This window comes from Phocoena sinus, chromosome 12 (genome assembly GCF_008692025.1).
Source record: "Phocoena sinus isolate mPhoSin1 chromosome 12, mPhoSin1.pri, whole genome shotgun sequence".
Lineage (NCBI taxonomy): Eukaryota > Metazoa > Chordata > Mammalia > Artiodactyla > Phocoenidae > Phocoena > Phocoena sinus.
Genome location: NC_045774.1, coordinates 13,879,924 through 13,907,159, shown reverse-complemented (window position 1 = coordinate 13,907,159; position 27,236 = coordinate 13,879,924). Strand labels below are relative to the sequence as shown.

General features: G+C 39.5%; 1 protein-coding gene across 23 annotated transcripts in view; it reads right to left on the bottom strand.

Annotated features, from left to right (window-relative positions):
- Positions 1 to 27,236, bottom strand: part of SYNE1 (spectrin repeat containing nuclear envelope protein 1) — a 457,069-nt gene that overhangs the window by 87,364 nt on the left and 342,469 nt on the right. For all 23 annotated transcript variants that reach the window (XR_004352467.1, XR_004352466.1, XR_004352464.1 and 20 more), the window contains 12 exons: positions 26,814 to 26,996; positions 25,271 to 25,420; positions 24,488 to 24,664; positions 23,893 to 24,048; positions 12,885 to 13,040; positions 9,413 to 9,583; positions 7,370 to 7,503; positions 6,765 to 6,969; positions 4,946 to 5,128; positions 4,244 to 4,390; positions 1,730 to 1,884; positions 1,172 to 1,319 (listed from right to left, as the gene is read on the bottom strand). Coding sequence is in view for 17 of the 23 variants with exons in the window: in XM_032650736.1 (XP_032506627.1) it covers positions 1,172 to 1,319; positions 1,730 to 1,884; positions 4,244 to 4,390; positions 4,946 to 5,128; positions 6,765 to 6,969; positions 7,370 to 7,503; positions 9,413 to 9,583; positions 12,885 to 13,040; positions 23,893 to 24,048; positions 24,488 to 24,664; positions 25,271 to 25,420; positions 26,814 to 26,996 (1,965 nt within the window). In the remaining 6 variants the exon portion in view is untranslated. The remainder of the gene's footprint in view (positions 1 to 1,171; positions 1,320 to 1,729; positions 1,885 to 4,243; positions 4,391 to 4,945; positions 5,129 to 6,764; positions 6,970 to 7,369; positions 7,504 to 9,412; positions 9,584 to 12,884; positions 13,041 to 23,892; positions 24,049 to 24,487; positions 24,665 to 25,270; positions 25,421 to 26,813; positions 26,997 to 27,236) is intronic.

Here is a 27,236-nt window from a genome sequence, read left to right as displayed (position 1 = left end):
ACTGGGTCACACGGTAATTCTATGTTTAACACTTTAAGGAGCTGCCAAATTGTTTTCCAAAGTAGCTTCACCATTTTACATTCCCACCAGCAATGTATGAGGATTCCAATTTCTCTATTCCCTCACCAACACTTGTTTTCTTTTTTATTGTAGCCATTCTAGTGTGTGTGAGGTACTATCTCATTTTAGTTTTGATTCACTGTATATTACTTCATTGTTGGTCAACTCTATAAAACTGGACTTAAAAATCCCTTACACATATTTAAATTCTCTATTTTAAAAAATTTAAGCAAAATGTCTTAAAATTAATTTCATTCTCTTTAAAGTCCAGCATGAAGCTTTTCTCTGCTTTAGCTGTATCCTATCTCTCCATTTGTGTATATTTCATAAACACGGGAGCAACTTAGTTACGCCAGTAAATAGCAAAATAGAGACTAATTGCAAATTGATTAATTTTTTGTTTTTGTTCTTTTTTTGTGGTACGCGGGCCTCTCACTGTTGTGGCCTCTCCCATTGCAGAGCACAGGCCCCGGACGCGCAGGCTCAGCGGCCATGGCTCACGAGCCCAGCCGCTCCACGGCATGTGGGATCTTCCCGGACCGGGGCACGAACCCGCATCCCCTGCATCGGCAGGCGGACTCTCAACCACTGCGCCACGAGGGAAGCCCAATTAATTTGTTTTTGTATCTAATTCTTTCTTGATATTTCTTGAGAAATGATTATAATGCAATTTGATCAAGAGGCACACCTGGAGATATTTGGTAGTTTGATTTCCTAGTATAAAATATGTACCTGTTTTTTAAAGAACTCACAATTTTTATTTATCAAAGACTTTTGATCAAAGCATAATCTCTTAATGAAACTAGCCTTGACAATATTAGTGTAGTCTGTAATTCAACTGGGAAATTATCTTACCACAATTCTGGCACCATACCTTGCAGGGTACTGAAGCCTGCCCCATGCTTATAACCAACTATGGAATAAAGACTGGACTGCAGTTTTGTGATTAAGATATCGAAACTTCAAGCTTAAGGAAGAGGCAAAAACATCGCATGCATTTCAGCAGATTCAGCACACATTATAGGGCTTTCATTCTTCCACATGGCATTTTGCAGCATCTTACAAGGCCTAAAACAATTTTATCACCCAAAAATGTACTGGCATAACTTACCTCATGTGCTCTCTGCTGCTCCAAAAGATGCTGATAATTGCCTGAAATCTCTACTGCTAACTTCTGTTCTGTTTGAACTAGGAAATCCATCCATGTTTCACATTTTTCCAAGAAAGTTTGATGTTGTAGCAAAAATGACTGTAACTTACTGACAGAAGAAGGAAAATGAATAATGGTGATACTGTTGCTTTTTTCTTATACCTTCAACATATAAAACTAGATTAAATATTCTCTGTTCCAATTCTAATTTGACCTCCACAAAGCTTTCATGTTAGGTAGTAAAATTTTGTGAAAAATAAAAAGAAAATTGAAGAAAAGAAATTTAAATGACAAAATTATGTATCTTTAATATATTCTTATATAAAAGTTTTATTTTTTGATTAAAACAATATTCAGTACATTAAACATGGGAAATCACTTCACATTTTGAGTTTCTCACTTTTAGTTCAAATTGTGTGAATAACATTGCAAAGATCTAGAATTTATAAATATACACAAATCATGAACTTATTTCTACTGATATTTCAGAGTGGCCAAAACATCTCTGGGTTACTCTACCTGAATCTTTCTGTAGTCTGGGTGGAGATCAGAGACCAGTGCCGGTTCAGATTCTGCATCCTTTTGATTTCTTTATCATTTAGCGGCAACCTGTATCCAAGCTCATTTAGCCGGTCTAAATCTGGGACCATGCTGCTGAATTTTAGCATCTGTCCCTGAAAGCAAGATGCAAAACTAGATTTAGCACCACGGTCAGAAAAGGCAGAGCTCTTTCAAAAGTGCACAGCGATCTTCTGATTTCAGGAAGAAGCTGGTCTTTGGTCTCCCCTGCATTTCTAGGCCACCCCCTCGCAATCTCCAGTGCTGCAAAGAAAGCAAAGCTGCATCTCCTCATCAGCTTCCACTGCTGCTGTTGCTGCTATAGCTACTCACTATCCCTTATTGAACATTTAGTAGTTTATGTGTATTATTTACTTATTTACTCATAAGTAATTCCTTTTTTTTTTTTGCCGTACGCGGGCCTCTCACTGCCGTGGCCTCTCCCGTTGCGGAGCACAGGCTCCGGACGCACAGGCTCAGCGGCCACGGCTCATGGGCCCAGCCGCTCTGCAGCATGTGGGATCCTCCCGGACCGGGGCACGAACCCATGTCCCCTGTATCGGCAGGTGGACTCTCAACCACTGCGCCACCAGGGAAGCCCAGTAATTCTTGCTTGAACTGATAAAGGATGAAAATTGTGCTGATGACTGAAAGGACTTATTTCTTACCCTTTATATTTCATTTATCCATGTTAGTCTGCTCCTTTATTATTTAATAATAATATTAGTTCTAATAGTAATAGCTAACTAACATTTATTGAGCACATATGAACCAAGCATTGTTATAAGAGCTTTACAGGTATAACTCATTTTATCCTCAAAACAATCCCATAAGGTAAGAACCACTACTATTCCCAATTTACAATGAGGAAGAAGAGGCACAGACACTAAGTAAATTGCTCAAGGCCACCCAGCTAGTAAGTGGTAGAGCCAGGTAAACACGACTCGCTGGGTTCTCCTTGGATGGAACGCAATCCCACCTGAGTTCCAAAATCACCACCCATTATCTTAAGAGCTTCAGTTTTAGGTCCTTGATCCCAACCCCAAAGTTAGTGAGACTCAACTGAGAAAGCAGTGTATGCTTTCAGATCGCTTTCCTCCCTTCACACACAGGACAAAGGTGCCTGTCCTGGTTCTGTGGGCATTCGTAACTCCATCTAGGAAATCGGCTACAGGCAGGAGAAAAGGTCAGGACACCTTTGGCTGTGTGTGTGTCCACTTGGCCTGCTCTGCAAAAGGCTCGTAACCCTGAAGAGAGAATAAATCTTGCCAACCGTCGAAGCCAAAAGCAAACTATTCGATGGCAGAAGTTCCACGGGTGGACATCAGCAGTGAACAAAACTGACATGCCACGGTCCCTCTCCTGGTGCTCAGAAAGAGTAAGACACTATTCCAATAGCAGAGAGAACAGCAGTCACCTATCACATGAACATCCTTGGATGGTACGATGAAAGTCTGAAGAAAAATAACACTGGGCTATGAAACTGTGTCGCTGGGGGGCCTGACCATGGACAGAAGGGGAGGCTTTCTGAGATGCCTTTTGGGGACAAGGAACGGATTCCAGAAAGCGGGGGATGGGCATCTTACACACAGACGCCGGGAAGCACTGCAGCTCCCAAGTGCCTGGAGAAGGAGACAGACGGTGGTGAAGGCGAGACCCTTAGGGAGGTGGAAGCCGGCTATTGCTGGTCTTGATATTTCACATAGATCTTTATCCTGAGAGCAGTGGGAAGCCATGGAGGGTTTTAAGCAGAGGAATAATAGTAATAAAATGTGCATGTCTATTGCATTATTTTATTTACTATAAAGTCGTTCATGATTAAGTAAAACCTTTTAAAAGAAAAAGATCGGGCTTCCCTGGTGGCACAGTGGTTGAGAGTCCGCCTGCCGATGCAGGGGACACGGGTTCGTGCCCCAGTCCGGGAAGATCCCACATGCCGCGAAGCGGCTGGGCCCGTGGGCCATGGCCGCTGAGCCTGCGCGTCTGGAGCCTGTGCTCCGCAGCAGGAGAGGCCGCGACGGTCAGAGGCCTGTGCAAAAGAAAAAAGAAAAAAGAAAAAGATCATTCTGGCAGCTACAGGTTGGAGGGACAGAGGTTGCTGCAAAGAGGTCCACAGAGGCTGAGGCTGTGGCCTTGGCCCCTGAGCAAGGTCGGACGGCGTAAAGTAGGAGTGGATGATGGTAGTGATGGACATGGGAGGTTCAAGAGCTACGAAGGAGGTGATGGATTGGGCGCAGGGAGGGACCAGAGGCAGGAGGAGGAGTGAGGTGGATCTTAGCTCTGCTCCTGGGGGACTCCCAACACGGACCACGAGATCAGCTTGAGCTCAGTGCCATCACTCCTCTCAAGAGAAGAGGAAAGCAGAGCTGGCAAGAGTTTCCTTGGGAACAGAAAGTAGGCGTATGTCAGGAGTTTTGAGTTTTCTTTAGGATTTTGAAGATAGAAGATCTGGGATGAGGATTTGAACACACTTACCTTAAGTTCCTCCATCCTTTCCTGGATGGTCGAGAGGTCAGACGAGTGGCTAGGGTCCTGCCCTTGTAGTATTTCTTCAGCTTCTACTATCCAGGCTTCCAAAGCTTCTAAACTCTTGGTAAAGGTTTCATAGTCAAGAACTCCAGCCTTTTTTTCACAAAAGAAAATTGGTATTTAGAAATCTAGCGAAAGGGCACGTGGATATTAAAATTATTTTTCATATTCTTGTGCCAAATTCCCATTCCCAAGATGCCATTCCTAAAAAGACAAGGCTACAATAATTTAAATTTTCTTCTTTTCGTTTATATAGTTTGCTTAACACTTAGAATTACTTCTACATACCATTAATTAACCAATTAAAGTTAGTTTTTACATTATCAAACAGAAATATATTCTGATTCTTGCAAAGACTTGTCAGGTAAACATGACTGTTAACATTAAAGCCACTTAATGTCTATTAATTGAACATATTTTACCGTGGAAGGAAGCACTGATTTGGGGGCAAAAGTACATTGTAGAGAAAAGTGCAAGACTCCCACGTTCCCTTCACCCCACTGGAACTTCCAAGTTTGATTATTTTTTAACTTTCTGGTCTTGAAGGAGGCATTGCCTCGATGATGAAAAATTTTTCTTTTCCTGTGTTTATGCCCAGGTTTTATAGAATGCCCAATTTATAACAGCCGGTGAATGTGAGCTCTGTACCTGTAACATAGCCTGCTGTTTGCAAAGAGCCTGTTCTAGGGCACATAAGTGTTGACTCAAACAGAGTTGATCAGATTGAATGGCTGATGCTGCCGACGCATCTACTTGTTGCTTGAGTTGCTCTCCCAGCTCATGGAGAACAAAAAGGGAATCCTTAACCGTCCTCAGTCCTTTGAGGAGGTCCTACAGAAGATGAAAACATGCCCGTCATGAAACAACATGTTAAGTGTATTCCTTATTATAAACAATTAGAAACACTCAATTCTTATTTGTCAAATTATTATACTAAATAACCTTTACCTGCAGGAAAAAACAACTGAATTCCATTTTTAAAAATGTGTATGAACATTTAAAACAATGTACTATTCTGGTTACAAAAGCTACACAGGTTCATTGTAGGACATTGGGGAAATGCAGAAAAACTTATATAAACAAGAAAAAACATTATCTACAAGTAGAGCCAATAACTGAAAACATTTTGGCAGTTTTTTCATGCCTCTTCATGTAATTGATATCAAATTGAAAACCCAGTGCTACATTTTACCTTTTTTGACTTAATATTATACACACAAGAGAGGAACTATATGTGTGGTCACATTTTAGTGGTTACAGTACACCCTCCCCTCTTGGTGGGTGCAGAAGCCCAGCTATGGCTCTGGTAAGTGGCAGGAAGGGTAGACTCTATCTCCATTCTTTTCTGTGATATCTCTTGCCTCCATTTTTTGTGGGACCCTTTTATAGGCTCCAAATTAATAAGCTGCTGGAAATTCCCTGTTTCTGGTTTTCATCTACCTCTGAGGGATGACAACTGACTGATTCTTCCACCTGTTGCTGGTGCCCCACCAGATACAGAGAGAGCAGAGCCTGCTACACCCGTGCAGGGGCTACAGTGAGAAGGGGAAAAACAAAGGGCAACTTTAACCCTGACAGAGAGATCAGAAAATTCACAGCAATCATCTCTAGCACTAGACTCTAGAACAGGCATAACTCAACGAAGGAGGACTGAAAATGACAAATTTCATAAAGATAAACTATGTGGAAAGAGAAAACAAAAAGCACAGAATTTACTGTAAATCTTAAACTTTAGCTGTAAAGTGATTATTCATTTTTCATGTGAGGGTCTTAGAATGGGTTAAACTTTTATTTATGTGCTTTTTATTGCCTAATTCTAATAACCGATTTGGGAAAGTTTATAAGAAGGTCTTTGAAATAAATTCATTAAAATAGAGACAAATAAGGACGAATAGTAAGAGGCATGTGATAGGTGAAACGAGAGAATTGCTCTTGAAAACCTTAAGTAGGTTATTGGCAGCTGCAGTGAAAAAGAGAAATATTAAAAAGCTATTAAAAAGAAGTATACCTATAAATCAGGAAAGAAAGACCTCTTCCTACCATTAAGTTCTTAGAAGAAATTATGATGTCGATGCTTACATAAGAGATAATGGACCTCACTGGACAATACCTTGGAACAATGGAATTTTAAACGATGTAACATTACTCTTCATACGGTCATTTCTTATACTGACCATCTCTGTAAAAACAGATAGCCTAAGTCTTTCACATGGACTGTATTCCATCAGGAAAAATGGGAAAACAACTCTTTAAAAATAAAACAACGGGAGGGGATCTCTTAAATCTGTTACGTGTGCAACTGTGTTCTGAAAACCTAGCAGCCTCTCTGATACTTGCAACAATCATTTTTGGATAGTTGTCGCACGTAGAGGCGTGACAAAAGCTTAAACACAGGAGCACCAGCCCTGCTACACTTGAGAAGTCTAAGCTTGACGAGTTGGTACCACGCGATAGTTCCTGAACATACATTGCAATCTTGAATCCATGTGGCAACTTCGTCGTCCGCGATGTCCTTGTCAGTGGCTGCCTTCAAGAGCTCATTGGTTCGACCCTCCTGCTGTTGAACTGTAGCAGCACACTGTTTGGAGTAGTCCTTGTATCTCTGCCAAAGCTGAAGTAGGGCCTTGCTGGCGTGCAGCTGCTCTGCAATCTCTTCCAGCAAGTGATTCCATCTGGAAACGACAGCCAACACTCATGGGCTGATTCCCACCTCTCACCAAATGCTGTTATTTACTATTTTATTTTTCATGATCCTGGTTCATGTGAATATGGAAATAATGCAGATGTCTCATTTCTATCGAACGTAATAAAAAGTAACATTTCACTCTCATATTTCAAGGGTAGGTAGTAGAGATGAGGTCAATCTTGGGGTATACCGCAGTTCTAATTCCTTTCTAAATATCTCCACTACATTTACTTATCCTTGAGTTCATTTTGTGAAAATGAAAACATTAGTAGAATAGAACCTATAAAGCTCAAATTCAAAATGCCAGTGTTCTAATTGTATTGTTATTTATAATAAGATCGTGATACGAATAATGAGCAACAGTGTAAAACCGGCACGTCCCATACCTCATATTGACTTCTTTTAGTGTATCGGTAAGAGTTTCTGTCACAGGCGGGTGACTCTCTTTTAACAGTTGGTTGGTGATAGAGCCAAATTTCTGTAAGCTCTTTTCCTGTTTTTCTAGATCATCTTGAAGATTCTGCCCAAAGGAAATGTGCCACAGATGACATAACAGGATCTAAAAATTCTAATGATCAAGTTTAAGGGTAATTTATAGCTGTTTTCATAGATATGAACATACAAGTACAAAAACCATGACTTTGCCCCAATGCTTTATGAGCTTTCTTTAGATAACCATTTTTTCTTTTTCATGAGTTTGTTCTTATGGGTGTGAGGAGGGTTCTTAACAATTGAGACTTCTTGGAGTGGGAGCTGGAATTCTGCTGGGAAAGCTCACACGGGGAGCCCCTGTCCACCGTCGAGGAGGAAGGTGTGGGGCTGCTGGGTGTGCAATTCATTATACTGCGGTTCTCTTTGCTGCTCAAGGTCAAAGTCCAGATCTCTGCTTTATTACTTACCCAAAGTTGCTCTACCAGAGATTCCTGATAGTGAGACTTTAAGAAGGCATAGCTTTTCTGAGTACCAGCTCTAAGTTCTATCTCTGATGTTCTTCCTTGCAAAGAATATTTATTAGGCAGGCTATAGGCTTGGTGGAGTTGTCTACCAAGAACCAGTGAAGAAAGATATTTCCCTGGAAATGTTGCTGAAGTGATAGACTCAGTTCTTAGTAAAACTCCACAGATGAAGCAGGCTGCAGAAATCCAGTCCCCACTTACCACTGATGTATGGTTGCCATCAAATCAAAATATATAAGGAACAGACCCTGAGTCCTTTCATATCTTAAGACAGAAGATGAGAAGCACAGAGTAAGCTCAATTAAAAAGTACTTCTAACCTCCTCAAAGTTATAAATGTCTTTTTAAACTTACTATTCTCAAAATAAGCTTTAATGATTCTTAGTATCTGCAACAACTAGTTTAAGGTTTAAAGACATTTAACCTTGTACTTTGTATGTACAAGGTTACAAAGTACATATTTTGTACGTACTTTGACTTCCCTGGCGGCCCAGTGGTTAGGACTCGTCACTTCCGATGGAGGGGGCACAGGTTCGATCCCTGGTGGGGAACTAAGGTCCCACATGCCGTGCGGCGCAGACACACACACACACACATGCACACACTCAAAAGAAGGAAACTGTATATGCTTATTTTATCCTTCCTCCCTCCTGCCTCACCCAAAAAAACGGCACAACCTGCAGAGAGTATGCATATCATGTCAGCAACATATAAACTTTGATTGCCAAGCCAGGGACGTGGACCGATGTAAGGAGAGACACACGAGGCTGTCATCCCATCCCTTAGGGCCTGACTTGCCCATCCCATAGGCTGCGTTACTTAGCCAGGGAGAAAGGGCAATGGCAGGTGAGAGCGCCCAGGTGTGCAGGCGAGTGAGGGCAGTAGCTGATTGAGAGCAGTGACCTAAGAGAGGACAGTATGCTGTTTAAGTCAAACAGTAGCAATGTCCTCCTGGATGAATACAGTGGTGACGGACACACAGGAAACCAAGCAGTAAGTGCTAGAAAAGGAGGATTACGTGTACACACCATTGACATTCTGCTGAACGCAAAGAAAACAACTTAATGGTTTAAAATTTTATGACGTTCGCTATTTTTCTTTTTGTTTTCTTTTTAATCCTGTAGAATGTGTTTAGAAAAGCAGGATAAAAAAGAGAAAGGGAAGATATAAAAGGCAGCAATAATGGATCCAGGAGATTGATTTGCATATAAAATCATTTTATAAAATACATTCATGGGGATATTTATATAATTAAAAAAATCATTTAGTTATATACCAGTTATTCCAGAATTTGGTATCCACGGGCAAGTTTGGTTATGTAACAATAAAGCAGGTAAAATTAATTTTAAATATTTTTAAAATAATTAAATGTAAACAATATACACCAATTATTCCAGGATGATGTTTGCATTTGCTCATTTTTAAAAAATTTTTCTCAAATTAAAAAGGATGTTAAAGGATGTTCATCCCTTACCTGAAGATTGTCCACCTGAACCTGCACAGCTTCTAAAGATCCAGTCAGCAGACGGAATCGGGAGAGAGAGTATCTGGCCTCCATGAGGTAACTGTTTATCTCATCAAAGGCCACTTTGTGGCGGCTCCACTGGTCAAGCACAGACTTCAGCAGGATCTTTAACTGCCCAACCTTTTGAAAGAGACAGAGGCTTCTTATAACTGCATAATATTTTAAGTGATAATATATATAAATATATATTGCATTGATGGGAAAACTATTAACATTTAAGAACTTCATTGGGATTTCAGGCATTATAAATAAACTCAAATTAAAAAAGAAAGATTTGAAAAGTAAAATGTAGCAATGTTGGAATTTAAGCCTTTCATACTTCTGATCACACAGCCTAAATTGAAACGCTTAAAAAGGTTATATATATATATATATAACCTTTACCTATAGTATATATTATTTATATGTATTATAATATAAAAGTGATAAAAGGTCAGTATATTTAATACCACAGTTTAGGAAACATATTAAATGAGTGCTTTAAATGCATTAACCCACTTTATCCTCATAACAACCTTATGAGGTAGATGGGATCCTTATGCTCATCTTATATTAAGGAAACTGAGGGACAAAGAAGTTACAAAAATCACCTGAGATCATACTGTTAGAGTGTGAAAGATCTAGATGTAAATCTAGGCAGACTGGTCCCAAGAAATGAAACCTATCTATCATCTGTCCATCTACTTACCTACCTATCGATATTTATCTATCTAACTATTTACCTATCGATCCATCCCAGGTATGTGTAAGCTCTCTCTCTCTCTCTCACACACGCACACACACAAACACACCCTCAAATGAATATCTTAAGATAAAACATCCAAGAACATTCTTTCCTGTACTTATCTGCAACAGAAAAGGTTTTAGTTTGATCTGTATCATTTAGAAAGATATCTGCTTTGGACTCCCTGGATTTCACTCCTCATCTTTTGAATATGGAGTAAGTATGGCCATGATTAAGAAAAGAGATCATATAAATTAACTTGCACCTGAATTCTCTGCTCTTTTTCTTAGCATAACCAAAAAATGTTGAAACCAATCGAGGTACTATCACATGGGCCAAAGGCCTAAGAAAATGCTGCTGCAGAAACGAGGCAACACTCCCACGTACAGGCAGGTGCCAGGGCCTGTCCTAGGAAAGTCAGGAACAAGCATGAACGTAAAGCCAAGAGATCAATGAGAATTTCTAAATCGTCTATTTCTTCCTTGTAGTATTTTTGTTTGTTTTTCATGAGAAGATGTTTCTGTGAAAGAACCACTCAATTTATTTAGATGGTAAATTGTTTCCAAAGAATTGTGAATGATTTATAAAAGTGCATAAAATAAAATGAACTAGATTTAAAATCGGGTTAAAGATAAGGTAATTAGAAAGCTGCCCTCGGAGACCATCACGTGGCCTGCGAGAGCGGTTTGCTGGACACCTTGGTCCCTGTCACTTAACCTGCTGGTGCCTCAGCCCTCACCTCTAGCAAGTACGGGCAAGAACCACTGGCACAGGTGTGTGCAGAGCAGGGGTCGTTGTTACATGTATTCTTCTTACTGGGGGATTCAACCCTCTATTCAGCACATAATGTCAAACGTCTTCACAGAGCTTACGTTTTAGTGAGAGAAGTTAAATAAACGAGCAGACTACATATGTTAGAAGTTGATAAATAGCACAGATAAAAGCAAAGTGGAGAAGAGAGTCAGGGCATGTAAGGGGAGGATGCAAAGGCTGTCATTTGAAACAAAATGGTCAGGAAAGCCCTCCCTGAGATGGCGAATTTAAACAAGGGCTTTGAGGAGAGGGAGTGGCCATGTGGATATCAGGAAGAGGGGGCTCCGGGCACAGGGAAGAGCCGGGACAAAGTCCCCGAGTGTGGAGCACACCACTGGGTTCCGGACTAGGGGGACAGCAGAAGCACAAGAAACCTGTGGGCTAGCAGCGGGAGCCGCATGGTTTTGGCCTCATTCTGTTTTTCTTTGTTGTTTTTTGTTTGTTTGTTTTTGCGGTACGCAGGCCTCTCACTGTTGTGGCCTCTCCTGTTGCAGAGCACAGGCTCCGGACACGCAGGCTCAGCAGCCATGACTCACAGGCCCAGCCGCTCCGTGGCATGTGGGATCTTCCCGGACCGGGGCACGAACCCATGTCCCCTGCATTGACAGGCGGACTCTCAAGCACTGCGCAACCAGGGAAGCCCGGGCCTCTCACTGTTGTGGCCTCTCCCGTTGCGGAGCACAGGCTCCAGACGCTCAGGCTCAGCAGCCATGGCTCACAGGCCCAGCCGCTCTGCGGCATGTGGGATCTTCCCGGACCGGGGCACAAACCCGTGTCCCCTGCATCGGCAGGCAGACTCTCAACCACTGTGCCACCAGGGAAGCCCTGGCCTCATTCTGAATGAGACAGGAAGATATTGCGGGGTTGTGAGCAGAGGACGGATGTGATCTGACTTCCATTTTAACAGGACTTCTCTGGCACGGAGACTATTTAGGAGGCCATGAAAATAATCAAAGCAAGCAGTGACGGTGACTTAGACCTAGGTGCTAGCTGCACAGACGGGGGCAGAGCCTGGATTCTAGATCTATCCTGAAAATAGGGCTGACAAGATTGTTGATGGACCCTGTGTGGGTCTGAGGGAAAGAGAGTGAAGAATGACTCCATAGGTTTCAGCTCATGCAACTGGATGGGTAGAGTTGTCATGAACTGAGGTGGCAGAAAGTGTAGGTTTGTGGGGGAAGAATGGGAGCTGGGGGCTTCCCTGGTGGCGCAGTGGTTGAGGATCTGCATTGGACACGGGTTCGATCCCTGGTCTGGGAAGATCCCACATGCCGCGGAGCAACTGGGCCCGTGAGTCACAGCTACGGAGCCTGCGCGTCTGGAGCCTGTGCTCCGCAACAAGAGAGGCTGCGACAGTGAGAGGCCCGCGCACCGCGATGAAGAGCGGCCTCCGCTTGTAGCAACTAGAGAAAGCCTGTGCACAGAAATGAAGACCCAACACAGCAAAAATAAATAAATAAATAAATTTTAAAAAAGAAAAAGAATGGGAGTTGGTTTGGGCAGGAAGTTTGAGATGTCTAATGGTCATGCAAACGGAGATGTCTACAGAGGACTTCCCTCTGTGTCTGTCTCTGTCTATAGTTTAGGTGAGAAATCCAGTCTGAGGATACACATCTGATAACCATCTGTGCCTAGATGGTATCTATGGACATGGGAATGGATAAGATTATTTAAAAAGCCATGTTCATAGTAATGTTAATTATAGGAAACATCCGAAGCTAGGCTCTTTAAAAGAAGGTTAATAAAGTGGACTTAACACCACCAACAGATGCTGTGTAGATTCCGTGATTATTTACTTATTTTAGGAAAACCAAAACCCATGTCACATTTGGACATGAGATGGCAAGCACAGTCTTGGAGGCAGCTCTCCACAAGAAACGTTACCATGTGGTCTAAATTTGCCCAGGTGTGGTTGAGATCCTGAAGTGTGCTCGTGACAATGCCAGAGGCTTCTTCTTTCTTGTTCTGAATCAAAGCAAGTCCATTCTGCTCAATTTTCTCTACCTCTTTTTCTTTTGCTTTAATCAAATCTTCCAGATCCTGAAAGATGAAGAAACAGTCATTTTAAATTATTCTATTATGGAACTCTGGGGTACACTGAAATTGAGCCATTATAGTCTCACAGCCGAAAAATCTTTTATCAATCTGAAAAGCTTATCATTCTCAGGAGAGGGTCTCCAGAGTGATACTTCTTACATTTAAATTTTTTAAATTCTCTTTTCATTCCACGAGAAATTAGCATAACAAAAAAACCATGCGAAATTTAAATGGCACTAATTTTTTTCAAGAAGCTACAAGGAAAGAAATATATGTTGTAAACGGTAACATGATTTATATTCTTACATTCATTTATCTTGCTGTTGGAAAAGTTACACAGTCCTAGCTCATGGGATGAAATGCAACAGAATGGTATTCTGGACTCCAGTATCTGAGATTTAGTTACATTTCTGTGACTGTCAAGCTGTGCCACTTTGCACAAGTGAGAAACTTCCACAGGGTCTCAGTTTCTTCAGATGAAAAATCTGAGTCTCTATTAACCTGTCTTTCTCCCTAAAATACTCTGATTCTAAGGGAGTATGAAAAGTTGTACAAGTTTCTTTTCATGAATCGAATGCTCATTTTCTTTAGAATTTGCATTTATAATGGTCAGGATGAAATGTTCGAAAAAGAAAATGAGGCAATAATCTGGAGATCATACTTAACCATAATCCTCACCTATATTTTAAAGCCATCTGAAACTTTGGAAAGCTCAGTGAGCCAGGCTGAGACTGCTATCAACATTTTATGGATGAACAGTGGGAGATTATGTCAGGCAACCTGTCTCCAGTCACAAAAGGGCCAGAAGCAGAATCAGAATCCAAGACTTCTGAGCCCACTGACTCCCAGCCCAGTGCTGGAGGCAGATGGGAATTGCGGAGAAGAGGTAAATAAATCCATGTTGGGGTGATGTGAGAAGCTGTATACTGATCCTCGTTACAGGCTCGTATTCAGAAGTACACCCCCAGAACTAGATATGCAGATTGTAGGCCTTGGAGGTTAGAGTGAAGAAAATGGCAAAATATTTTAAGTTTGGAAAATGTCTCAATTCTGTGAAAAACATTTCCAGCTCCCTGTCATGATCCACATATGGATAAGTCGCTTGGGCTTGGGTAGTGCTATGGATAGGATACTAGTGAGAAGTCCTGGTCTCTGCTGTTTTAGTTACAAATGTACCTCTTTTAATGTTTGCTTCGTGTGGTGCAATCTTTTAACCATTCCCTTCCTTATGTATAAAATAGGAATAATAATACATTTGCTTATCTCAAGGGGATAACATTAGATAAATAAATCTATGAAATCCCCTTTAAGCTGTTAAAAACTAGGCAAATGTAAGGGTTTACTTTATTCAGCCATTTGGTAATCTGCCCTGCTTCACTGCAAATTTATTTATTTTTCTCTCCTTAACTATTATGAAGCTATTTTTGTCTTGATGTATTAATTAGAAGTTCATGTAATTAGTAGCCTAAAGAGATCATTTTTGTTTTGTTTTGTTCTTTCATTTTCACTTTATAATTTTGTCAGTATTTTGACAGCTCTGATAATTAACCTGAGAATAAATATAGTGATTACCAGTGTTACAGGTCCTTTATACAGTAAAGAAAACATAATGAACTTTACTATTTAAGGATTTTTCTCTCTGCTTCTCTAAAAGATTACATAACCATAAATAATCCTTCCAACATTGTCTTTAGTATGATCCTAAAATTCAACCACTGGAATTGAATTTATTCTCATTTATCCATAGAGGTTAACTTTTTAAGTGAGCAATATTAAATGAATGACCCACTGCTTAGAAACACATCTCATAAGTGTCCTGCGTATTTATGTTGGCATAAAAGCAAAACCCAGGAGGGAAACAAGTATGAAATATATATTTTGTGCAAAACAAAGGTGTTTTCCTTTCCCTCCAATAATAATTAAAAGATGATTCTGTTTCTGATCAATGAAGGGAAAAGCCAAACCTAACATTTTTTTTGCAATAATAAATCATTCTTAACTTGGGTTAATTCATAAATATCAGTTTTTATGTTGGCTCAAATTCATAAATCACTTCTGAAAGAGTGGAAAATATCCAAGGTTTTTAAAACAAAATAAAGCTTGAATCCAGTCACCAATGTAAGTCTGCTGGCTTGAATTCTACACTCTGGTCCAGAAGAACCATTTCTCAAAAATGACAATAAATTTTTATCAAGGTTTGTGGTACTGCCAAATGGAACCTGACAGTTAGGCTACTGTGATTTATATGTGATGCCCCAAAATAACTATGTGGTCTACTTTCATTCTGTTCTTTGTTTCAAAAAAAAATGACTTTTCACTCGAAATCACAAGTTGGCATTGGAGTTAAGTTCTTTCAACCATACTTGCAGCTGTTCCTCCTGACACTGCCTGGTGTGACCCTCTGGGGGGTTAAAAGTTTGGGTCTGAAAAGGAGTGAAACTTGGTCAAGTTTCTGCTACATTTTCCAGCTAGCAATCTCTCTCTCTGTGTTAAATAGAAGACATGTACATAAAAAGAAAATGGAAAATGGCAGAAAAAAGTATACATTAAAGAGAAGAAAAAATAGTAAGAAAGAGAAAAATAAAAGTAAAGAAGGCAGAAGAAAAATAAAGGAAAAGTTAAATTAACCTACATTTCAGTCTTTTAATAGTCAAGTTTATTATTATAACAAGGAAGCACTAATCTTGCTAATGTTAATGCTGAAATTATGTTTTAATTTTAATGAAAACATTGTAACTTAGGAAGTCATCCTTTGAAGTAAAATTTTGAAATTCTGGTTTACTTGTACATTTTAGAGTTGATAGCCTACTACTTGAAACCATACTGGCTCCTGGAAGATTGGAAAGGCAATAAGACTAGCTGATGCATGTTTTTGGTCTTCCATCTTTTACACACCAATCTTCTGATGTGAAGTTTTTTTTTTTTTTTTTTTAATTTCAAGGTAGTTCCCTGTATGATAGTTTTCTTTACCATTTTCATGCACCCTCGAAATTGCAATCCATGAGCTTGTCAGCCCAGCACAAGAGCATGTGCTCTTCCTTTTTGAACCGAAAAGCTTTGACTGAGAGCTTATATATACATCTCTTTACATATGCCCCCAAAGAAAAACTGCTGGTTGGAAGGAAGATCATTATCAAAGGCCATTCTTTTTGAAAGCTGAAATATAAAAACTATCACAGCTAATCTGTAACACACTACAAATTACTGAATTATTTTAAAAAAAATTAGAGCATTCGCTGTAACCGCTTACATTTCTTTTGTATAAACAAGAATCCCTGAGGAAATATTAAGTGGTCCTAAGTCACTGGAAAACATTTAGAGTCTGCCCACTCCACACCAAGACCCTTATCACCAACAGAAGAACAAGCAGGCGTGGTCTTCCCAATGGGACACAGTAGGAGGTAACACTGTCCGCTGGGAAGCACTGGCTCATTGGAGTTGAACCGGAATCCAATCAAGTCTCTAGTGCTGACTTCCATTTACCGGAAATACAGGGGAGAGGAGAGCATCTCAAGGGACTACACAAGCTAATCAATCCTGAACCTGAGTCCAGTCTACAGTTTTTGCAACAAGTTAATAGTGTCCAAAAATAACTTAAAGAGACTTAAAAGATCTAAGAAGAAACGGAGGATGTGGACACTGTGACATCTTTGTTTAAATAAATTAACTTAAAAAAAGATATTTTAAAGACAATTCAGGAAATAGTGTTATGAGTTGGGCATTAAATAGTATAGGGGTTACTGTGAATTTTTTTGTGGTGATAATGATATTATGGTTATATAAGAAAAAGGTCCATTTCTTTTAGAGAAGCATACTGTAGCATGCAGGAATAAAATGACACGATGTCTGGGGAGGCGGAGTCAAGACGGCAGTGTGGGAAGATGCCGAGTTAGCATCTCGCCATAATTAGGATGCCTGCCGACCGCTGGTGGGGGACCCTGACGCCCAAGGAGATGGGAGGAACCCCCAAGTGAACTGGTACGATGTGGGGGACTGAGGTGGGAGGAGAAGTGGAGGCCAGACAGGATGGGCACCCCTGAGGCCAGGGAGATAAGGAGAGGCAGGTGGGAGGAGCGGAAGAGGAGTGGAGAGGTTGATTGCCCCACCCACTCGGGTCCGGGGAGCCTGCTGAGCTCCCAGGCTGGTCCCCTGCCCTACAGGGCCCCCTCCTCCCCACGGCCACATTGCTCCTGGGGGCACAGGAAGGAGGCTGAGGAGAGGCAGGTGGGAGGGGCCCTCCAGGAGGAGCAGGAGAGGAGTGGAGGGCGTTTTCCCTGCCCACTCAGGCCTGGGAGCCCCACTGAGCACCCCCACCCTCTGAGACCAGGAGTGGTGGGGCACGCCTGGGCCCCTTCTGTTCCTCGAACCTAAGCCCCACCCCCTACAGCACCCAGGGCCTTTTCCAGCCCTGTGGGTCCTGAGCATTGGCCTCACCCACCACCCAAACCTTGCCCTTGTTTAGGCCCCACCCTCCACAGCCAAGGCCTTTCACCCCCTTTTTTTTACTTTCTTTTCTTTTCTTCTTTCTTTCTTTCTTTTTCTTTTTCTGCCACACCATGCAGATTGGGGGATCTTGGTTCATGAGCCGGCGGTTGGGCAAAGCTCCTGCGGTGGGATCTCTGAGTCCGAAGCACTGGACTAACAGAGAACCTCAGACCCCAGGGAATATTCATTGGAGTGAGGTCTCATGGAGGTCCTCATCTCAGCACCAAAACCCTGCTCTACCCAGCAGCCTACAAACTCCCGTGTTGGAAGCCTCAGGGCAAACAACCACTAAAGACAGGAACACAATCCCACTCATAAAAAAAATTTAAAAATGAGACAGCAAAAACATATGTCACAGATGAAGGAGCAAGGTAAAAACCTATAAATAAATGAAGAGCAAATAAATGAAGAGGAAATAGGCAATTTACCTGAAAAAGAATTCAGAGTAATGATAGTAAAGATGATCCAGAATCTCAGAAATAGAATGAAGGTGCACAATTGAGAAAATAAATGTTTAACAAATATCTAGAAGAACTAAAGGACAAACCAACAGAAATGAACAACCCAATAACTGAAACGAAAAATACACGAGAAGATTACCAGTAACAGAATAACTGAGGCAGAAGAACAAATAAGTGAGCTGTAAGACAAAATGGTGGAAATAACTGCCAAGGAGCAGAATAGAGAAAAAAGAATGAAAAGAATTGAAGACAATTTCAGAGACCCTCTGGGACAACACTAAATGCACCAACATTCGAATTATAGGGGTCCCAGCAGAAGAAGAGAGAAAGAAAGGGTCTGAGAAAATATCTGAAGAGATTATAGATGAAAACTTCCATAACATGGAAAAGGAAACAGTCACCCAGTCCAGGAAGCACAGATAGTCCCATACAGAATAAACCCTAGGAAAAACACACCAAGACACATATTAACCAAACTAACAAAAATTAAATTCAAGAAAAAAATATTAAAAGCAGCAAGGGAAAAAACAAAAAATAACATGCAAAGGAATCCTCATAAGTTTATCAGCTGAGTTTTCAGCAAAAACTCTGCAGGCCAGAAGGGAGTGGCAGAATACATAAAGTGATGAAAGAGGAAAATCTACAACCAAGATTACTCTATCCAGCAAGGATTTCATTCAGATTTGATGGAGAAATCAAAAGCTTTTCAGACAAGCAAAAGCTAAGAGAATTCAGCACCACCAAACCAGCTTTACAACAAATGCTAAAGGAACTTCTCTAGGTGGGAAACACAAGAGAAGAAAAAGACTCACAAAAACAAACCCAAAACAATTAAGAAAATGGTAATAGGAACATACATATCAATAATAAACTTGGGGCTTCCCTGGTGGCACAGTGGTTGAGAGTCCGCCTGCCGATGCAGGGGATGTGGGTGCGTGCCCCGGTCTGGGAAGATCCCACATGCCGCGGAGCGGCTGGGCCTGTGAGCCATGGCCGCTGAGCCTGCGCATCCAGAGCCTGTGCTCCGCAAAGGGGAGAGGCCACAACAGTGAGAAGCCCGCGTATCGCAAAAATAAATAAATAAATAAAAATAATAACCTTGAATGTAAATGGATTAAATGCCCCAACCAAAAGACATAAAAACAAGACCTGAAAGGATACAAAAACAAGACCCATATATATGCTGTCTACAAGATACCCATGTCAGACCTAGGGACACATACAGACCGAAAGTGAAAGGATGGAAAAAAGATATTCCATGGAAATGGAGTATCAAAAGCAAGCTGGAGTAGCAACACTCATATCAGATAAACTAGACTTTAAAATAAAGACTGTTACAAGAGATAAGGAGGGACACTACATAATGATCAAAGGATCAATCCAAGAAGATATAACAATTATAAATGTTTATGTACCCAACATAGGAGCACCTCAATACATAAGGCAAATGCTAACAACCATGAAAGGAGAAATCAACAGTAACACAATAAGAGTAGGCGACTTTAACACCCCACTTACACCAATGGACAGATCATCCAAACAGAAAATAAATAAGGAAACACAAGCTTTAAATAACACAACAGACCAGATAGATTTAATTGATATTTATAGAACAATCCACCCAAAAGTGGCAGAATACACTTTCTTCTCAAGTTCACATGGAACATTCTCCAGGACAGATCAAATCTTGGGTCACAAATCAAGCCTCAGAAAATTTAAGAAAATTGAAATTGTATCAAGCATCTTTTCTGACCACAATGCTATGAGATTGGAAATCAATTACAGGAAAAAACTGTGAAAAACACAAATACATGGAGGCTAAACAGTGTGCTATTAAATAACCAAGAGATCACTGAAGAAATCAAAGATGAAATCAAAAAATACCTAGAGACAAATGACAATGAAAACATGATGACCCAAAACCTATAGGATGCAGAAAAGCAGTTCTAAGAGGGAAGTTTATAGGAATTCAATCTCACCTCAAGAAACAAGAAAAATATCAAATAAACAATCTAACCCTACATTTAAAACAAACAGAGCAAGAAGAACAAAGAAAACCCAAAGTCAAGAGAAGGAAAGAAATCATAAAGATCAGAGCAGAAATAAATGAAATTGAAATGAGGAAAACAGTAGCAAAGATCAATAAAACTAAAAGCTGGTTCTTTGAGAAGATAAAAAAATTGATAAACCCTTAGCCAGACTCATCAAGAAAAAAAGGGAGAGGATGAAAATCAATAAAATTAGAAATGAAAAAGGAGAAATCACAAGCAACACTGCAGAAATACAAAGGATTATAAGAGACTACTACAAACAACTATATGCCAATAAAATGCACAACCATGAAGAAATGGACAAATTCTTGGAAAGGTACAATTTTCCAAGACTGAACAAGGAAGAATTAGAAAATATAAACAGACCTATCACAAGCAATGAAATTGAAAGCACAATTAAAAATCTTCCAACAAACAAAAGTCCAGGACCAGATGGCTTCACAGGCAAATTCTATCAAACATTCAGAGAAGAGCTAACACTGATTCTTTTCAAACTCTTCCAAAAAGTTGTAGAGGGAGAAACACTCCCAAATTCATTCTACAAGGCCACCACCACCCTGATACCAAAACCAGAAAAATATATCACAAAAAAAGAAAATTATAGACTAATATCACTGATGAACATACATACAAAAATCCTGAACAAAATACTAGCAAACAGAATCCAACAGCACATTAAAAGGATCATACACCATGATCAAGTGGGATTTATCCCAGGGATTCAAGGATTCTTCAATATATGCAAATCAATCAATGTGATACACCACATTAACAAATTAAGGAATAAAAACCATATGAGCATCTCAATAGATGCAGAAAAAGCATTTGACAAAATTCAATACCTATTTATGATAAAGACTCTCCAGAAAATGGGTATAGAGAGAACCTACCTCAACATAATAAAGGTCATATATGACAAACCCACAGCAAGGATCATTCTCAATGGTGAAAAACTGAAGGCATTTCCACTAAGATCAGAAACAAGACAAGGATGTCCACTCTCACCACTCCTATTCAACATAGTTTTGGAAGTCCTAGCCATGGCAATCAGAGAAGAAAAAGAAATAAATGGAATACAAATTGGAAAAAAAGAAGTAAAACTGTCACTCTTTGCAGATGACATGATACTATACATAGAAGATCCTAAAGATGCCACCAGAAAACTACTAGAACTAATCAATGAATTTGGTAAAGTTGCAGGATACAAAATTAATGCACAGAAATCTCTGGCATTCATATATACCAACAATGAAAAATCAGGAAGAGAAATTAAGGAAATGCTCTCATTTACTATTGCAACAAAAATATGAATACAACACCTAGGAATAAACCTGCCTAAGGAGGCAAAAGACTTGTACTCAGAAAACTATAAAACACTAATGAAAGAAATCAGAGATGACATAAACAGATGGAGAAGTATACCATGTTCTTCGATTGGAAGAATCAATATTGTGAAAATGACTATACTAACCAAAGCAATCTACAGATTCAGTGCAATCCCTATCAAACTATATATGGCATTCTTCACAGAATTAGAACAAAAAATTTTACAACTAGTATGGAAACACAAAAGACCCCAAATAGCCAAAGCAATCTTGAGAAAGAAAAACAGAGTTGGAGGAATCAGGCTCCCTGACTTCAAACTATACCACAAAACTACAGTAATCAAGACAGTATGGTACTGGCACAAAAACAGAAATATAGATCACTGGTACAGGATAGAATGCCCAGAGATAAACCCACGCACATATGGGCACCTAATTTATGACAAAGGAGGCAAGAACATACAATGGAGAAAAGACAGCCTCTTCAATAAGTGGTTCTCCGAAAACTGGACAGCTACATGTAAAAGAATGAAAATAGAACACTACCTAACACCACACACAAAAATAAACTCCAAAAGGATTAAAGACTTAAACGTAAGTCCAGACACTACAAAACTCTTAGAGGAAAACATAGGAAAAACACTCCTTGACATAAACCACAGCAAGATCTTTTTTGACCCACCTCCTAGAGAAATGGAAATAACAAAAATAAACAAATGGGACATAATTAAACTTAAAAGCTTTTGCACAGCAAAGAAAACCATAAACAAGACAAAAAGACAACCCTCAGAATGGGAGAAAACATTTGCAAATGAAACAACAGACAAAGGATTAACCTCCAAAATACACAAATAGCTCATGGAGCTATCATATAAAAAGAAAACTCCCGTTAAAAAATGGGCAGAAGACCTAAATAGACATTTCCCCAAAGAAGACATACAGATGGCCAAGAGGCACATGAGAATATGCTCAACATCACTAATCATTAGAGAAATGCAAATCCAAACTACAATGAGGTATCACCTCACACCAGTCAGAATGGCCATTATCAAATAATCTAGAAACAATAAATGCTGGAAAGGGTGTGGTGGAAAGGGAAACCTCCTGCACTGTTGGTGGGAATGTAAATTGATACAACCACTATGGAAAACAGTACAGAGTTTCCTTAAAAAACTAAAAATAGAACTACCATACAATGCAACAATCCCACTACTGGGCATATATCCTGAGAAAACCATAATTCAAAATGAGTCATGTACTGCAATGTTCACTGCAGCACTACTGACAATAGCCAAGACATGGAACCAACCTAAATGCCCATCAACAGATGAATGGATAAAGAAGATGTGGCACATATATACAACGGAATATTACTCAGCCATAAATTGAGTTATTTGTAGTGAGGTGGATGGACCTAGAAGTAAGTCAGAAAGAGAAAAACAAATACCATATGCTAACGCATATATATGGAATCTAAAAAAAAAAAAAATGGTACTGATGAACCTAGTTGCACAGCAGGAATAAAGAGGGAGACATAGAGAATGGACTTGAGGACATGGGGTGGGACGGTGAAGCTGGGGCGAAGTGAGAGTAGCATCGACATATATACACTACCGAATGTAAAATAGTTAGCTAGTGGGAAGCAGCAGCATAGCACAGGGAGATCAGCTCGGTGCTTTGTGTCCACCTAGAGGGGTGGGATAGGGAGGGTGGGAGGGAGGCTGAAGAGGGAGGGGATATGGGGACATATATATGCATATGGCTGATTCACTTTGTTGTACAACAGACACTAACACAGTATCGTGAAGGAGTTATACTCCAGTAAAGATCTATTTAAAAACAACAACAACAAACACAGTATGGTACTGGCATAATGACAGACATATAGATCAATGGAATGGAACTTAGCTTCCAGAAATAAACTCATGCATTTACAGCCAATTAAAAAAGAAAATGACATGATGTCTGGGATTCACTGTAAAATCTTTACAAAGAAAAGAAATAATGCAGGCAAGTATGTCAAAATCTTGATAATTATTAAATCTGATGATCAGTATAGAAGGATTCTCTACGTACAAGTGTATCTGAAAACTCATAAATTCAAATTTATGAAAACAGGTGAGGGCTTCCCTGGTGGCGCAATGGTTGAGAGTCTGCCTGCCGATGCAGGGGACACGGGTTCATGGCCCGGTCCGGGAAGATCCCACATGCCGTGGAGCGGATAGTCCTGTGAGCCATGGCCGCTGCGCCTGCGCGTCTGGAGCCTGTGCTCCGCAACGGGAGAGGCCGCAACAGTGAGAGGCCCACGTAGTACACACACACAAAAAAAACCAAAAAACAAACAAACAAAAAAAAAAACAGGTGAAAAAAACCTAACAGTTAGAAAAACTCTATAAGTCACATAATCAGAGAAATTTGTTACCAAATGCAGCATTTTTCCATACTGAATCCTCAATTCTCAGGACCCACAAATTTCTTCGGTGTACACAATGAAATTGTGTAGCGGCACCTGTCAGCCACCTGGACCAGTTACCTGACAGTCTTTCAGCGCGTTCTGAACTGAAGCCTGATCTCCAATTCGCTCTTGTTGCTTTAGTCTCTTTTCCTGGGTTTCAAACCAAGTTTTCAGACCTTGTACGTTATTTTCATATTCTGACCAAGATTCCAATAAGCCTTCCAACAGCTGAATCTGAACAAACATAATGAAATGAAATTTGCAATTTTATTTTAGAATCAAATTACTGGCAGGTCACTATTTCCTCCAGATTAAGAATTCTTAAAAGACAGTCCATTGTATATATGATTAAACATGAATGTTAAAAAGTATAAGTCAATGACCATTACTGGTAAACAAGTAAAGAACTTAAGTCAACTTGAGGCAAAGGAAAAAGACATTAAGAGGCATCTTTAATAAAGTAAAACAATATGAAATATTCAAAGAGCAGTGGGTACATAGACAAAATAATGAACAGGGCTGAAGAACTGTTAAAACCTTCAGGGGCCAGTGTCTTCGGAAGCAGTCGTGTGCCCAGTGTAGCCATACTATTCGTGGGATGAGTTTTCTTTACAGAGTGTACCGGTTCTTGGCGTTTTCATGAAACATGGACAGCAGAGAGCACTTGGCTCACCTTCTCAGTGACGAGACCCTGCAGGATTTGCCAGCTTTTATTCATTGCTCCAAGTTGCTCAGCAAAATCAGTCTTATCGCTGCGTTTACTTTCCACGTCCTGACTACTGATCTGTAGCACAGACTGGTTCACAAAATCGACAGTCAGCTGTTTACAGTTAATGTCGATCTTAAAACCCTAAAAAGGGAAAGGCGAAAACAAGAAAACAAGCTTATATGTATAAATGTCTTATATTTTACCAGGAGTTGGAAAGCCTTAAGTAACCTTAAGATTAATATTACCACTTGTGTGATTGAGTCCAAATGGCACAATCGGTATGTATTAATATAACCCATTATCTTCAGAAGTTGAATATATATAATATATGAAAATACTGAATATAAATTGAATTTATACATTTTGAATGTATAAATATATTGAATTTGAGTTTGTAAAGATCTGAATTTATAGATATATTGAATATACATTTTTTTTAGGTAGGAAAGTAGAATTGGGCAAATTATATAATCTCACTATAAAATATTTACAAATTATAGTATTTATTTTTATGATTTCTTAAAATGACACAAAATCTTATTCAAAATTATTCCTAATACTGGACAACTTTCCTACGCCTATAACTAGGGAAGCAGTTTTCTTACTATAGTAGACCTACCCGGTCACTATATATGAAACATATACTTTCAGACCTGATTTCCATAACTTGTGTTTTTGAGTTTCTTCAAATAAAACAGTCCTAAAGTATGCAAAGCTAAAAACAAACAAACAAAAATGTTTAATTACCTTATATTTCTGAAGGTATTCATGAATTGCCTTGTAACCGATGGAGTTTTTAATACTCTCTTCATCCATTTGAATAACATTTTCCATGAGAGAAATCCAAGCCATGACTTCAGAAATGGCACGGCGAGAAGGCAGCTTATCCATTTGCAGCTGCCCATGTCAGATAGAAGAAGTCACAAGTGTTAAAATTCAAACTCAATTCCTGTTAACCTAAAACTCTATTAATTCCTACTAAAGTACCAACAGAGATAACACTTCTTAATGACATTTTTGGATATTAACCTTGTTAGAAGCTTGAAATTAAACATCAGGCAAACACTGAACAATAATAGTCCTCTTATGTTCACTTGACATCGAATACTATAAACATTGCATAAACACTACCTAATTAATCAAAACACCAGCAGGACGAAAGTATTATTCTTATTTTATAGCTAGTTTTATGAGTATAAAAAAAACGTAACTACAAAACATTCAACAGATGTTATTTTATTAATTATCTTGTAAAATCTCTGTCTATTATGACTCAGGAATGTTACCACCACACTACAAACTATCATTTTCTAGATTTTTGGCGCTCTCATATTTATTCTAAAGAGCATAGCCAATTTCCTCAGTCTTTCACTAAAACATACTTAGAATCCTGAACCTTCCTTAACATATCATACATTTATGCAAATGCTTGTAATGACTGAGAGGAACAAAAGCAATCATTTAAAATATTTATGGACTGCTATGTGGGCAGAAAGAGATACAAGTTAATGTGAGATGTTTCCTGCCCTCTAGAAATGTACAGCTGCTGATTAGAAGGGATAAGACATTTATATGAAAAACATCTTTACACCTTGTACACAGTGATGAATGCCCAAGAGAGATAAAGATAAAATATCTGGGAGTTCAGGGGAGAGAAGCATAACTTCCAGATAAGAGAGCTACTTACTTCTCTTCCCCTAGTTGTTGAATGTCAGCTCTATTGTAGGTAAGGTTATAGGTCTTTTACATATATTATTATTATTAAATCTTCATAACTACCCACTTTATGAGACAGGTATAGCTACCCATATTTTATTTATGAGAAAACAAAGAATTTAAACATGGACAGACAAGGATTCTAAAACACACACACACACGTGATAAAGAAGCCCTTGGAAGACAGGGAATTTATAGATAGGGCATTTGTAGAACCGTTCACTATTTTTTTTTTAATTAGAGTATAGTTGATTTACAATGTTGTGTTACTTTCTGTTGAACAGCAAAGTGACTCAGTTGTACATATACACATATCCACTCTTTCTTAGATTCTTTTCCCATATAGGTCATTACAGAGTACTGAGTAGAGTTTCCTGTGCTATACAGTAGGTCCTTATTAGTTATCTATTTTATATATAATAGTGTTAATATGCAATACAATGGAAGACATAAAAGACGAGATGTCCAAGACAAAGCTGATTTAAGTTTGTGAGCAAAAGCAGATCAATGTACTTTTCCATCTAATACTGCTTACACCAATTATGACCAGTTAAACCAATGATTATTTCTGTACCTGGTGGAGCTTTTCCTGTACGGTTGGAATATTTGTCAGCAGGTCAGTCCACTGGCCATCAATGTGTGACAGCTCAGAACGCAGGGCAGCTGTGTTCACTTTCTTTAGTCTAAGAAGCTGATTTCCAGTGCTCAGAACAGACGATTTCAAGGTAGATTTGGCATCCACCTCTTTGGAAAACTCCTAAAAGAAGCAGCAATGTTCAAATCAGGATTGAGTAGCCAGACCCTTCATTTAAGAAGAGACTATTTTATTACATAAACAAGTTTTCTTTACATCTTGAAGGGGAGTGGTGATATTAAACACTCTGGAGGAAAACAAAAGCAACGCACCCTTGCCCCAAATGAAGGCCAACATTACTTAAACACTACTTTAAAGGGGCAATGTTGAACCCTACGATTTTGCATAATTATTGAACACAGA